General features: G+C 39.5%; 1 protein-coding gene across 3 annotated transcripts in view; it reads right to left on the reverse strand.

Annotated features, from left to right (window-relative positions):
- Positions 1-16,687, reverse strand: part of trim44 (tripartite motif containing 44) — a 163,276-nt gene that overhangs the window by 99,707 nt on the left and 46,882 nt on the right. For all 3 annotated transcript variants that reach the window (XM_061969972.1, XM_061969975.1, XM_061969974.1), the window contains exon 4: positions 10,290-10,586. In XM_061969972.1, the coding sequence (XP_061825956.1) occupies positions 10,290-10,586 (297 nt within the window). The remainder of the gene's footprint in view (positions 1-10,289; positions 10,587-16,687) is intronic.

A 16,687-nucleotide genomic window follows, 5' to 3' on the forward strand; every position in this document is an offset into this window, starting at 1 on the left:
CTATGTAATAAGTACAATATTTACCGTATTTTGGTCATTTTATGCACCGCCATATCTAATTCTTCTGCGCATTTATTTTTGTTTCCATAGCAGCGCACTTCCGACTTCCTGCAACACGTTTGTTCCTGCTCCCTGAATCGAAAGCGAGTGTGTTTTTTAATCATGGTAGACTTGGTAACAAACATACAGGACGACTATTTTTGGACAACCTGAGGATTCACAACATTCTTTTTGAAAGTAAATATACTGATTAGAGATGTCCGATAATATCGGCCTGCCGATGCTATCGGCCGATAAATGCTTTAAAATGTAATATCGGATATTATCGTTATCGTTTATTTTATTATCGGTATCGTTTTTTGTTTTTTTTTAATTAAATCAACATAAAAAAACACAAGATACACTTACAATTAGTACACCAACCCAAAAAACCTCCCTCCCCCATTTACACTCATTCACACAAAAGGGTTGTTTCTTTCTGTTATTAATATTCTGGTTCCTACATTATATATCAATATATACAGAGGTGGGTAGAGTAGCCAGAAATTGTACTCAAGTAAGAGTACTGTTACTTTAGAGATTTATTACTCAAGTAAAAGTAAGGAGTAGTCACCCAAATATTTACTTGAGTAAAAGTAAAAAGTATGTTGTGAAAAAACTACTCAAGTACTGAGTAACTGATGAGTAACATACACACACATATCATATATATATATATATATATATATATATATATATATATATATATATATATATATATATGTATATACATATATACATATATATATACATATACATATACATATACATATATATACACACACATATATATATACAGTATATAATTTATATTTATTTATTTTGCCGTTTTTGTTTACATGTTAAAGGTGTTTTAATGAATATACATGCATGTTTAACACATATAGATTCCTTTCTTTCATGAAGACAAGAATATAAGTTGGTGTATTACCTGATTCTGATGACTTGCATTGATTGTAATCAGACCGTAGTGCTGATAGCGTCCACGTTTTCAAATGGAGGAGAAAAAAAGTTCCTCCTTTCTGTCTAATACCACATGAAAGTGGTTGGTTTTTGGCACCTTATTTGTCCAGCTTCCATATTCGTTTTTATACACTTTACAAGAAATACATTGGCGGCAAACTCCGTAGCTTGCTAGCTTGTTTGCGCTGGCTTTCGGAGACTCTTGTTTTGAAAGCGCAGGCGCGATGGAGCGGCACTTTTATTGTGAAGACAGGAACTGTGCAGTCAGTCTTTAGGCTTTTGACAGGATGTACAATTGAAATAAAAAAGGGTCTTTTTTCCTTCACACTTTTGATTGATTGATTGAAACTTTTATTAGTAGATTGCACAGTACAGTACATATTCCGTACAATTGACCACTAAATGGTAACACCCGAATAAGTTTTTCAACTTGTTTAAGTCAGGTCATGTGACCGCCTGGCTCTGTTTGATTGGTCCAACGTCACCAGTGACTGCATCTGATTGGTGGAACGGAGTGAACGTCACCAGTGACTGTATTTGTTGAAACGCAGGCACTATGACAGACCAAAACAAACAAAGCGTGCATTAACAGATCGATAAAAATTAGTAGCGAGTAGCGAGCTGAAAGTAGATAAAAGTAGCGGAGTAAAAGTAGCGTTTCTTCTCTATAAATATACTCAAGTAAAAGTAAAAGTATGTTGCATTAAAACTACTCTTAGAAGTACAATTTATCCCAAAAGTTACTCAAGTAGATTTAACGGAGTAAATGTAGCGCGTTACTACCCACCTCTGAATATATATCAATACAGTCTGCAAGGGATACAGTCCGTAAGCACACATGATTGTGCGTGCTGCTGGTCCACTAATAGTACTAACCTTTAACAGTTAATTTGACTAATTTTCATTAATTACTAGAGGGGGACGGCGTGGCAAAGTTGGTAGAGTGGCCGTGCCAGCAATCGGAGTGTTGCTGGTTACTGGGGTTCAATCCCCACCTTCTACCATCCTAGTCATGTCCGTTGTGTCCTTGGGCAAGACACTTCACCCCTTGCTCCTGATGGCTGCTGGTTAGCGCCTTGCATGGCAGCTCCCGCCATCAGTGTGTGAATGTGTGTGTGAATGGGTGAATGTGGTAATACTGTCAAAGCGCTTTGAGTACCTTGAAGGTAGAAAAGCGCTATACAAGTATAACCCATTTATCATTTATTTATCTATGTAACTGTTTTTATATTGTTTTACTTTCTTTTTTATTCAACAAAATGTTTTTTAAAAAGGACCTTATCTTCACCATACCTGGTTGTCCAAATTAGGCATAATGTGTTAATTCCACGACTGTATACATCGGTATCGGTTGATATCGGTATCGATTTATATCGGTATCGTTAATTAAGAGTTGGACAATATCGGAATATCGGATATCGGCAAAAAGCCATTATCGGACATCCTGAACTGCTGCTTATAGAAGCGAGCACAAAGAACAGACTGAAACGTTGGAGCAGACGGAAGGCGAGAGAGTGCAACATGGTCACGCTGGAAATCTGAAACCTTTGAGCCAAGCTATGCCGAATTAATGGAGTGCCCAAATCAACAGGAAGTGTCCCCAAATCAACAGGAAGTGTCCCCAGCTAGCTTAACCAAACGGACAACTGTCCTTCGAGTGAGTCACTATACTATTCATCATGATACACGCAACACATCAGGTGGTACACTACAGTACATACACCGTCAAGCTCGCTGTGTATAAACAAAACATGAAATGTGGGCTAATACTGTAATATGATTGTTCATGTTTTGTAGTCAGTACAGATTGGTGTCTTATCGCATTGTGTTGTGCATTACAAACTCAAACGCGTTTTGTGCTGACGTCGAAGCTAGCTTATCTCTTTCCGTAGTTCACTTCGACAGCTAATACCCCAGAACGCCAATGTGTTAGTACGCTTGAAAAAGAGTTCCTCAGTGTTCACTCTTACAACAACAATGTTGCTACAGTTTGATTATTATAGAGGTTACCGAACATAAATGAAGTATTACGTTTTTTGAATACATTTTTAAAGTGATTTAGAGGTATAATTAGGGGTGTAACGGTACGTGTATTTGTATTGAACCGTTTCGGTACGGGGGTTTCGGTTCGGTTCGGAGGTGTACCGAACGAGTACACATGCTAGCAGCGACCGGGCTAAGACAACATGTAAAAACCAGAGCTGGAAGACCCTCCTGCCTCGTTAAGATCTCCCGTTTGGGAACACTTTGGCTGCGCGATACAACAATGGAGGATGGAGGTTTGCCGACATTGTTCAGCAGCTGCTTCTGACAACACGTCAAACATGGGTTGCACCTTTCCTGCTTCCGGCTCCCAGACCGTAGTCGAGGAGCGCAAGGGAGACACTCATCCAGGGCTGATGTATTCTCGGGGGCAACACCCTTCACTCTACCCGGCAGTGGGTCTTCACAGCTCCGGACTCCAGGGTAAATGACGAGTCCGGCGATTAGTTGCAAATCGGGGCTTTATTGAGGTCTTGCACACAGCCAATCCAACAAAACACTAGCCCCTCCCCGCACTCAAGCTACCGCTCCCTCACCTCGCTCGCCCACACACTCACCTCACATGCTGTCACATATTAAAGGGCCACACACACACATACGCTACTCTCATAACACATGCTAACCCATTTGAAGCGTCACCACCGCATTCAAGCAGCCTCTCCTCGGCGAGTCAGGCAGGGCTAAAGCAATAACAAATGTTTTTATAGCAGCAGATATAAGTCCATATTGCATTAAAAACTAGATTTTGACCCACGTCTATGGTGGAAGAACAATGAGCCCATATATCCTCTTACTGCCAAGTTAGCCAGGCTGGAGGGGGGGAAAGAAAAGTGAATCTGAGGCTGAGTTGACTTGAAACTGTTTAATGTTGCACTTTTTATATGTAGAAGAAAAGTTTTGTCATTTTATTTAATCTGAGCAACAACTTGAGGCAGTTTAATGTTGATTAACGTGGACCTCGACTTAAACAAGTTGAAAAACTTATTGGGGTGTTACCATTTAGTGGTCAATTGTACAGAATATGTACTGTACTGTGCAATCTATTAATAAAAGTCTCAATCAATCAATCAAAAAAAGCACTTCATATGTAGAAAGATTTTGTTAAGAAACCATTCTGAGCCTTATCTTATTTAGTTTTTATTTTATATATGTTGACCACATTAACCCTGGAAATGGACCCTGTGTGTATATGTATGTTATGCCATTGTTTATAAATTTGGTAAATAAATAACCAAAACATTTATATTTTGTTGTTTTCTTACTGTACCGAAAATGAACCGAACCGTGACCTCTAAATCGAGGTATGTACCGAACCGAAATTTTTGTGTACCGTTACACCCCTAGGTATAATTGATTGCTCTCATTAACTGCATTGCTAACTACCAACAGGGAGACGATTTTTATATGTTAGAAAGCAAAAAAAACTAAACTTTTGTCTTCTTTTTTCTCATAATGATTGTGAACGATAGGCCAAATTCCCCCAAAAAGTTTTTGAATTTTGTCTATCATTTACAATCCTTCTGTAAGACAAGCACACATACGTTTTTTTAATGCATTCTAAGTAGTAAATAAATGTGAGAAAAAGTCCACTTACAATGGAGCTTATGGGAGTCGCTTTATTTTGCCTATAAACACTTAATAAAACATCCAAACACCTCTATCAAGGTTGTATATACAAACCCCGTTTCCATATGAGTTGGGAAATTGTGTTAGATGTAAATATAAACGGAATACAATGATTTGCAAATAATTTTCAACCCATATTCAGTTGAATATGCTACAAAGACAACACATTTTATGTTTAAACTGATAAACTTTTTTTGTTGTTGCAAATAATCATTAACTTTAGAATTTGATGCCAGCAACACGTGACAAAGAAGTTGGGAAAAGTGGCAATAAATACTGATAAAGTTGAGGAATGCTCATCAAACACTTATTTGGAACATCCCACAGGTGAACAGGCAAATTGGGAACAGGTGGGTGCCATGATTGGGTATAAAAGTAGATTCCATAAAATGCTCAGTCATTCACAAACAAGGATGGGCGAGGGTCACCACTTTGTCAACAAATGCATGAGCAAATTGTTGAACAGTTTAAGAAAAACCTTTCTCAACCAGCTATTGCAAGGAATTTAGGGATTTCACCATCTACGGTCCGTAATATCATCAAAGGGTTCAGAGAATCTGGGGAAATCACTGCACGTAAGCAGCTAAGCCCATGACCTTCGATCCCCCAGGCTGTACTGCATCAACAAGCGACATCAGTGTGTAAAGGATATCACCACATGGGCTCAGGAACACTTCAGAAACCCACTGTCAGTAACTACAGTTGGTCGCTACATCTGTAAGTGCAAGTTAAAACGCCTATGCAAGGCGAAAACCGTTTATCAACAACACCCAGAAACGCCGTCGGCTTCGCTGGGCCTGAGCTCATCTAAGATGGACTGATCCAAGTGGAAAAGTGTTCTGTGGTCTGACGAGTCCACATTTCAAATTATTTTTGGAAACTGTGGACGTCGTGTCCTCCGGACCAAAGAGGAAAAGAACTATGCGGATTGTTTTAGGCGCAAATTGAAAAGCCAGCATCTGTGATGGTATGGGTGTGTATTAGTGCCCAAGACATGGGTAACTTACACATCTGTGAAGGCGCCATTAATGCTGAAAAGTACATACAGGTTTTGGAGCAACATATGTTGCCATCCAAGCAACGTTACCATGGACGCTTAGGGTCCTTATGTGGCCATTGCAAAAGGACTCCCACAACGCCCCTGCTTATTTTAGCAAGACAATGCCAAGCTACGTGTTACATCAACGTGGCTTCATAGTACATTAACGTGGCTTCATAGTAAAAGAGTGCGGGTACTAGACTGGCCTGCCTGTAGTCCAGACATGTCTCCCATTGAAAATGTGTGGCGCATTATGAAGCCTAAAATACCACAACGGAGACCCCCGGATTGTTGAACAACTTAAGCTGTACATCAAGCAAGAATGGGAAAGAATTCCACCTGAGAAGCTTCAAAAATGTGTCTCCTCAGTTCCCAAACGTTTACTGAGTGTTGTTAAAAGAAAATGTGATGTAACACAGTGGTGAACATGCCCTTTCCCAACTACTTTGGCACGCGTTGCAGCCATGAAATTCTAAGTTAATTATTATTTGCAAAAAAAATGGTATTTTTTTTTTGTCATAAAGAAATACAATCATGTGTGCTTACGGACTGTATCCCTGCAGACTGTATTGATCTGTATTGATATATGATGTATATATTGTGTTTTTTATGTTGATTTAATTTTAAATATATATGTATATTTTTTTTAATTTTTTTATTTCTTGTGCGGCCCGGTACCAATCGGTACGTGGCCCGGTGGTTGGGGACCACTGATTTAGAGGGCTTTATGGGTGGAATAGATTGAACAATATACCTTTATTTATGTTTATTTACGAGTTAGAATGCATTAAAAAATACACCGGTCTTCTTGTCTCTTAAATGTGAACAATAGGCAACAGTTATAAAAAAGTGCTGTTCCCCTTTAAGCTCAACAACTTGCAATTGGTATTTTATTAGTATGTCGCTGCTGGCACATCCATCAGGACTATGCTGTGTTGTCATGCAGACAATAACCCGTGATTACCAAAAACCCACCTCCTAAAGTGAGCGTGTGTGTGCATGCAAAAAAGCAAATAGAGTAGTTGTTTTTAAAAGTCACTGTGTGTTCAGCCTGCGGTACTTAAACTAGTTCTTAATGAGACTCTGTATGTGGCTGCAGTTTTTTTTATTTTATTCATGCAAGGAACAATGCTAAAAATAACCAAAAGAACCAAGCCAAGAGCAATAAGTTGTCTCAGGCTTAATTTTGAACAGCACATTAACTTTAAAATTAAACCAGCAATAGAACTTAAAACCTCCATCCATCCATTCATTTTATCCCGCTTTTGGGGTTGCGGGTGGGCTGGAGCCTATCCCAGCTGCACTCGGGCGGAAGTCAGGGTACACACTTTTGCCACCTCGTCGCACGGCCAAAACAGATAGACATACAACATTCACAAGCTCATTCACACACTTGAGCTCATTACAAAAAAAGTGTTTCCCCTACCTTTATATTGGTTTACCCCGCCCCCATTAGAAGGTCAAATTAATTATATTCTCTAAACGCTACAGTACAACAGAAGCCATTGAAGGACCTATTTCATATATTAAAAAAAAAGGTCTATACCTTGCCCTTTTATGAAACAAAACACAGTAAATAGTCTTGTCTGATTAACACAAGGGCATTTGAGTTTTGTCTCTACATCATGGGTGTCAAACTCTGGCCCGCGGGCCAAATTTGGCCCGCAGTGTAATTTAATTTGGCCTTTGAGGCAATATCAAATTAACATTAGAGCTGGCCCGCCAGTATTATATAGCGGCGGTGCCGCTGTAACACCGCACTCACCGCTAATATTCATACTTGCCAATCCTCCCGATTTTCCCGGGAGACTCACAAATTTCAGTGCCCCTCCCGAAAATCTCCCGGGGCAACCATTCTCCCGAATTTTTCCCGATTTCCACCCGGACAACAATATTGGGGGCATGCCTTTAAGGCACTGCCTTTAGTGTCCTCTACAACCTGTCGTCACGTCTGCTTTTCCTTCATACAAACAGCTTGCCGGCCCAGTCACGTAATATATGCGGCTTCTACACACACAAAAGTGAATGCAAAGCATACTTGGTCAACAGCCATACAGGTCACACTAAGGGTGGCCGTATAAACAACTTTAACACTGTTACAAATATGTGAACCCACACCAAACAAGAATGACAAACACATTTCAGGAGAACATCCGCACCGTAACACAACATAAACACAACAGAACAAATACCCAGAACCCCTTGCAGCACTAACTCTTCCGGGACGCTACGATATACACCCCCGCTACCACCAACCCCCCCCCCCCCACCCCGCCCACCTGAGCCCCGACATTAATGAACTAGCATCCCAGAAAAGATGGCAGGTATCTGGCTTGGGCACATCAGATTAGATGAGTGTGTCGCAAACTGAGCAGTAAAAAAGCCTGAATGGTTGATTTATTCATTGTTATTTTATTTTCAAATTTATTAGTCTGTGGGAAAAGTTAATGTTGACATTTACCTCAGAAGGCTGCAAACAGAAAAGAGGCATTCAATTTTTTATTTAAATTGTATTTAATATACCATTGATGTTTTTTCGTTTGTTTTTTGAAAGTTGATTTTGCACTATTAAGTTATTTAAGCATTGCTTGTTCCATATTCAGTGTTAAAGCAAATCAGTGTAGCAAACTGAGCAATAATTAACGTTGTATTCATGCACTTTCTCTTGAATGTTTGATTCATTCAGTATTGTTATTTTATTTTCAAATGTATTATTAGCCTGTGGAAAAAGTTTATTTTGATATTTACCTCAGAAGGCTGCAAATAGAAAAGAGGCATTACATTTTTATTTAAATTTTATTTAATATGCCATCGATATTATTATTATTATTATTATTTGAAACTGGATTTTGCATGTCACTATAAAGTTATATAAGCTTTGCTTGTTCAATATTCAATGCAAAACTTGTTTGGGTCCCTATTAAAAGGTTAATTTGTTCAACCTTGGCCCGCAGCTTTGTTCAGTTTTAAATTTTGGCCCACTCTGTATTTGAGTTTGACACCCCTGCTCAACATGGTAGCCAGTACATTTTCCTCTGCTCTATGTATCAAACACAGTGGTAAACGCATCAATACAGTATATGACACTTGTTATTTTGAGAGATGATGCTTTTTGACTTTGTGGATTATTTTCTGTAGATTTTTTTTTTTTTTAGAGAAGGTGACGATTAGCAAAAAGACAGGGAACATTCATTACAAATGGTCTTTGGTTTTTGACGCTGTTCTGTGTTATCATGATTCGTGTTGACAAACTCGCTCCAATGAACTGGTGTAAAACGTAATCTTGGTCTGTAAACACGAGATTCACTTAATAACGAGTTACAGTACATGCTACATAGGAATACAGTAGTCTATGCGTGTCACAAGAATACAGTGTGTGCTTACAGCTACACTCAGATTCGTTGAGTATCATACATTTTGCAACTCATTAAGTCTCCTAATCATGAGGCAAACTCTTCTGTGGGCCAAACAAAAGGAAAGTGAAAGTAAAAAGTGAAGTTAAATCAGACAATTTGAAATGCTCTGTGGAGAAATCAACATTGGATCCATGCCTGGTCCAAGCCGCTCAAATGCCGCAAACATGGAGGATAAAGTTAGTATCTTTGAACATGTAGAATGATCTTCTACTACGAACTGGACAGTGATAATTAAGCAGTGCCGTTCAAGGATTGAAGGAACTTTATTGTCATAGCAGCACACACGAGACAAATGTAACTAATGTTAATTTAATTATTAAAATAATTAAAAAATGTAGTATCCGATGTCCCAGATTTAGCCCAATGAGTACCACAAGAACAATTGTATGTACATAATTTAAATACAGTAGAATAGGATATAAACATTTTAGGTTAATAGGAATAGATTATGAATAAAATAGAAAAAAAATTGGAAAATAGAATAGATTGTGAACCTGTCATACAACTAGAGCGTAAAACAGTGGTCTCATTGTTGAGGCTTTCTTCTCCCAATAATCCTGTCTCTGCCCTTCCTTGTTGTCCAGTGTGCAAGACAACCACAGGGCTAAACGTATGTAATCAGTTATTCCCTTTTCCATCTGTCCATTTTCTACCGCTTGTCCCTTTTTGAGGTCCTTGTTTCATTAAATTATTGTATTTAATTATTGCATTACTCTATATTATTGTCCTTCATCAGTTCTGTGCACAGTGAGTGTGACTAAGTTTAAGTTACAACTTACATTAAAATTCTGACTTACAGTCTAACAACTGATCTTGTTCGTAGCCCAAAAAACACCAGTACAGCCATTCAACTTGTGCATATCTTTGTGTCTGTAATGAATTCTGATATTTGGCCACTGGAAGCTTTTCAGAACCACATATACACTTGTGCATTCATGTGGACATTTATCTGGGTAGTTTATAAGAAATCACATTACCAACAACAGGCGTAATGTCCCCAGCCATGGCCAGCCATGGCCGAGTAATGATAATTGTTATGGGTATGCTCAACGAGGCATACGGTGAGCATCTGTGTCAGATTGCTAACCTTTTCCAGAGTGGTAGAGCCAGTATTGACTGTGTGAGCGGGATAAAAGGCATAATGTGAATGGAGTAAAGGTTACCGTTAATATATGGACTGGTCCTGGTGCTTCTGCGAAGTCCTCTGCTGTCCGGACAGGATCTCCTGTTGGTACCTGAGTCTGTTCCAGCATGCAAATCTGCTTAGTGATGCTGGCCATCTCTTCTTGGAGGTGTTCAGTTTGAACAGTGATCTCTGCAATTTTCTCTGCAGCAGATGCAGTCAGGAATGCCTCTTTGAGATCCACAAGGTGCAAGGTCCTCTTTTCTTCAAGATGTACTAATCTGCGAAGTTCATCGAACTGGGTGTTCACATACACCTCCAATTGCTCTGTAGACATCTGAGTTATAGGAGGAAGCACACACAAGCACAGTACATGAATGGACATAGCAAACATAAGATATGAAACAAAGCACAGACACTAATGTCTACAATAGTTTCACACTTCTTCCATCAGCCAACATTTTTGTTTTGAAACCCTAGTCTTCAAAAAGGTAGTAATTAGGGCTGTGAATCTTTGGGTGTCACACGATTCGATTCAATATCGATTCTTGGGGTCACGATTTGATTCAAAATCGATTTTTTTTTTCAATTCAACACGATTTTCGATTCAAAAACGATTTTTTCCCGATTCAAAACGATTCTCTATTCATTCAATACATAGGATTTCAGCAGGATCTACCCCAGTCTGCTGACATGCAAGCAGAGTAGTAGATTTTTGTAAAAAGCTTTTATAATTGTAAAGGACTATGTTTTATCAACTGATTGCAATAATGTAAATTTGTTTTAACTATTAATGAACCAAAAATATGACTTATTTTATCTTTGTGAAAATATTGGACACAATGTGTTGTCAAGCTTATGAGATGCGATGCAAGTGTAAGCCACTGTGACACTATTGTTCATTTATTTTTATTTTTATAAATATCTAATGATAATGTCAATGAGGGATTTTTAATCACTGCTATGTTGAAATTGTAACTAATATTGATACTGTTGTTAATAATATTCATTTTTGTTTCACTACTTTTGGTTTGTTCTGTGTTGTGTTTGTGTCTCCTCTCAATTGCTGTGTTTATTGCAATTCTGAGTGTTGCTGGGTCGGGTTTGGTTTTGGAATTGGATTGCATTGTTATGGTATTGCTGTGTATTGTTTTGTTGGATTGATTAATTAAAAAAACAAAAAACATTTTTTTTTAAATAAATAAAAAAAATAAAAAAATAAAAAAATAAAAAAGAGAATCGATTCTGAATTGCACAACGTGAGAATTTTTTCCCACAGGCCTAGTAGTAATAAAGAACAACCAAGTGCAGATGCAATATTTTCACAAAAGAAGGAAAAAAAGTTAATTTTCTTAAAGTGACAGCCTTCATGCTGATGTGGGCCGAAAAGAAAAAGAGTTGGATATCCATCCATCCATTTTCTACCGCTTGTCCCTTTTCGGGTCACGTGGGGTGCTGGAGCCTATCCCAGCTGCATTTGGGTGAAAGGCGGGGTACACTCTGGACAAGTCGCCACCTCATTGCAGGGCCAACACGGATAGACAACATTCACACTCACATTCACACACTAGGGCCAATCTAGATGCATGTCTTTGGAAGAGGGAGGAAGTCGAAGTGCCCGGAGGGAACCCACGCAGTCACGGGAAGAACATGCAAACTCCACACAGAAAGACCCCAAGCACGAGGATTGAACCCAGTGCCTTCTTATTGTGAGGTGAGGCACACGCACTAACACCTGTTCCACCGTGCTGCCCTAAATTTGACATCTTTGTTTAAAAGACAAAAAATAAATGAACCAGTGGCAGATGTTGGTCTCTCAAAGCTCAATTTCGGCCTACATCATAAAATGTGTTGGTTTATACATACGTAAATTCTACCCTTCGTTCCTTTTTAAGAAAGTGATCTGTGACCCTGTCGTACCAAGAAGGCATCTTTTCCAGGGATTTGACAAGTGTCCTCTCAATGGCCAGCAGAGCTAGGCTGTTTAAACGGCCTTGGCCCATGGTGTTGTGGGTGTAAGACTTGAGCCACTTTAAACAGGAGAAGCTCCTCTCTACACTCGTTGCCACTAATGACAATAGTTTGTACACCTATGTTGTCCAGGGGCTTCCATGCCTGTGTGCATTTGTGTGCATTATAAATATATGTTTGTTGTTCAATAAAATTAAAAAATAATAAAAACATTCAAATGATCTGCCATTATGTGCAGGTTGCTACCGAGCTAGCTCACTAGCTGGGACTGGCGCGAGGCTAGTGCGAAGTGTGTCCGCCTGTGAGTGCTTTGAGACGGTGGAGGGACTCAGCAGCACCCGCTGCTCGGTAGGGACAGAAACTGCAGAGTGAAAGAAGTCAGTCTCCAAACACAAAAAAACACCAGAAAAAGAAGCTCTATTTGTCGCAAAGAAAATGTTGCTAAGAGGATCAGGAAAGTTTCCGCTTCAACTCAGAACAACAGAATGAATAATGAAAAATGCTCCCACGAATGTTTACAACGCAAGATCGCTGATTTGCTCATTTCGCTGTCAATCAAAAAGGGAATCAGCCTTAGACAGATCATCCAATCATCATGCAGAAGTTGAGCGTCCGGGCCAGCTGAGGCCAGCCCACTGCCCCATAGACCCCCAGAGACGCTGAGCGTCCGATGGGCGGGACAAAGCCCAGCATTTATCCAATGACTCGTCTCGTTCCGCTGCAGTGTATGAACTCTGTGGACGTCCAGCGTCTACACTGTTTAAAGCACCGTGAAGCTGCGGGAATGAGAGAGAGGAAAGCCGCGTCGTTACCAGTGATAAGAAGCTGATTCTGAACAAAAGAGTGCATTGTAGCGCATATTAAGTCAATAACATGTACCGTATTTTCCGCACTATAAGGCGCACCGGATTATAAGGCGCAACTTCAATGAATGGCATGTTTCAAAACTGTGTTCATATATAAGGCGCATCGGATTATAAGGCGCACCTATGCATCCATTAGATTGAGCTGCGCTAAAGGGAATGTTAACAAAACAGTCAGATAGGTCAGTCAAACTTTATTAATAGATTACAAACCAGCATTCTGACAACACTGTTCACTCCCAAAATGAATAAACAGCTGATTTATTATTTTCCCCGAGGTAAAGTCAGTGACGTGGTGTTTTGTTTATCTTTTAACAACAGCAAGGTATAACATGCAGTGCAACATTTATATCACATAGTGGAGGGGAACTTTTCCCTGATTCAATAAACACGTAAAAAACAGTGATACTGTTACGGTAAATCAAACGTTAGTGCAATCACAAAATAGTAACACTCGAAATAGTGCAGAGCAATAACAATATATCAATAACTCAACGTTGCTCAAACGTTAATGTCACACAGCACAGCACACAAAATAAACATGTAAAGCTCACTTTATGAAGGGGTGGGTATAGCTCGGTTGGTAGAGTGGCCGTGCCAGCAACTTCAAGGGTTGCAGGTTCGATCCCCGCTTCCGCCATCCTAGTCACTGCCGTTGTGTCCTTGGGCAAGATACTTTACCCACCTGCTCCCAGTGCCACCCACACTGGTTTGAATGTAACTTAGATATTGGGTTTCACTATGTAAAGCGCTTTGAGTCACTAGAGAAAAGCGCTATATAAATATAATTCACTTCACAATAATTCACTTCACTTATTCCTCATCCACGAATCCCTCGAATTCTTCTTCTTCAGTGTCCGAATTAAACAGTTGGGCGGATACAGCATCTAACATGCCCGGCTCCGTCTCGTCGAAGTCGTCATTAATCGAGCCAGTGTCGCTGCTGCTCTATTCCCGTGTTCTACTGCGTGAGTGATCGTCTTAAGTTTAAACTCTGCGTCGTAAGCGAGTCTCTTAATAAGAGCCATTTTGGGGTCTTTACATAAACAAACAAATGGAAATCAAAACGGCACGCCTCGCGCAGTCATATATCCCAGCATGCACCGCGCGCTTCTTCTTCTTCTACGGGGGCGGCTGCTTACCGTAGAAGAACTTCTTCTTCTATGGGGGAAAATGAAGTTGGCGGCTGCTTACCGTACAAGAAAAAGCGCTTCTGTTTCTACGGGGGAAAATAAGTTGGCGGCTGCTTACCGTAGTTGCGAGACCTAAACTTTATGAAAATGAAGTTTAGGTTTGTTGTGGCTCATCATTGGTCCATATATAAGGCGCACCGGATTATAAGGCGCACTGTCAGCTTTTGACAAAATTGGAGGTTTTTAGGTGCGCCTTATAGTGCGGAAAATACGGTACACACAACACTATATGTTAATCACTTATTTATTTGACATTTTAGGGGAAGCTCAGCTTCCCTTGTAGTCTTAGAGCAATCACCTCTGAAATGAACATACACCATCAGTTCGAGTGTAGAAGCCTGTGTCTTGTAGTCATCCTCTGTTTTGATTTTTCACATTAGTACTGTGAAATGGTACAGTCCAATCCACTGGATCTCGATCGGCACCAAATTGTAATAGTTCTTTTATGGCCCATGCTACAATCATCCTCAATGTTGTGTGGAAATCTGTTAAGTAGTTGTTGCGTCAACAGTATACATAAACTATTCACCAAGTGCTATTCTTAGCACTTGATGGAGGCGACGCATAATTCACAGTGACAAGAAGGATGTGCACATCACCTGCATATTTCAGTCTAGTTAAAAGGGACTAAATAGGACTTTTGTTTGCTCCCCTCTGTGCAATTAGTCTGAGCACATTAATAGCAGTGCAGCCAAGCAAGCATCTCCCTCATGCAGACCAACAGACTTCAGTTAGTAAAGTGGAAGGCAAATGTGATCAGATAATATAATACCATCTTGCCATAAGTCAAACAAGTGCAATGATGCAAGGTAATCACTTCACAGGGCAATGAAAGTGTGATAATTGTCTAATTTGGCTGTATCTTTTTTTGCTTATTAATAACCCACAAGCATCCCAATAAACAAACCTACACACCGAAACACACGTAAATGATTACTTCATAGTCAGTACCTGTAATTGTAACCATTAATTAAGTATACAACCAACTCTAGGACCTCCTCTAATCAAATGTATAGGGTCTTATAAAATGCTTTATTTACTAATAGCTTGCAAATATAGATTTGTTTGTAATGTAAAAACTCAAACATGCATGGGGAGTAGTAGGGCTGGACAATTATTCGACATCAAATCAACATTGAAGTTTTAATTACTGCAATAACCTAAACGCAAGAGGCTGAGTTGTTTTGTCTTTCTCTCCTCCATCTTGGAAACAGCCAAAGCAGTCAGTGTGGTATAAACAAACACAACTTGTGTTGTATTGTATTTTGCAATTAGTGTGCAGTATTTGCAAAATGTTTTAATGGTGATTGTGTATAATGGCTGAAGGAACTTCTCCAGTGACAGCAGTTTGAGGCCTATAAACTTACTTCGAAACGGGTGGATGACGATAAGGCTATGACAAGCGACCAAGGACGGTGTAAGCAAACATGGCTGTTGTACACATAAAGACAAATATTTTTGAAAGTAAATGATTGTATATTGTCTTATGTGTGGAAACTTCATACAATAATATGTTGATTGGCAGTTGAAAAATAAGAGGACTTAATTCACTCATTATTTTAGCAGTTTTATGTATTTAAATGTATACAATCTAAAACTCGCAACTCAAATCACTATCGCAATTTTTAGCTGAAAAAATATCAATTTGATTTTGGTTTAAAATCATGCTGAGTATTTATATGAACCTTAGAAAACAGTAGTATTGATGTAATCGTCTTACCAGTGTTGGTAATATCAGCATTATTTTTTTCAGTAACGAGTATGTAATTAATTACTGTACATATTGTTGCAACGCCGCTACTGATAATGTGAAATGGCTCATTACTACAGTTTGGATGAATAAAACGCAACGTGTCAGGTTTCGGCCACACATCAGCTGCCTGCAGAGAGAAAGGGGGACCGGGGGGATGATGACGCCGTTGTAAATGCGCTGTCTCATGGCACGCTCTGACTGACAAACAACAAGCGCGCCATAATTGCGACGAGTCCAAGCCAGGAAAGTTCAAAAGTAGCATTCTCAAACTATACGTACCGGCACTACTCTTCGCTTATTGAAATTAAAGGCAAGAATGTTTATGTAACATGCACGCTATGCCCAGGACAAAGGGATTATCCACGTCTGCCCTTCGGCAACTCGAATCGCACCTTACATCAGCACATGCCATAATGACAATTGCTGCTGCTGCTAACCCAATCCCACTCCAAGTGATGCCAATTGTTTAATCAGATTCATCACATTTTGGAATTTGGATTAATCATGATTAATCACAGGTGATTACTTGCTTGCATTATTAAAATCAGCTTAAGAATAGACCCTAATATTGGTACACCGCAAGATCATCAGGACTCCTCTTCCTCCTATCCAGGAGATCGCAAAAAGCCGCTGCCTGACCAGGGCTCAGAAAATCTGC

This window comes from Nerophis lumbriciformis, linkage group LG10 (assembly GCF_033978685.3).
Source record: "Nerophis lumbriciformis linkage group LG10, RoL_Nlum_v2.1, whole genome shotgun sequence".
Taxonomy (NCBI): domain Eukaryota; kingdom Metazoa; phylum Chordata; class Actinopteri; order Syngnathiformes; family Syngnathidae; genus Nerophis; species Nerophis lumbriciformis.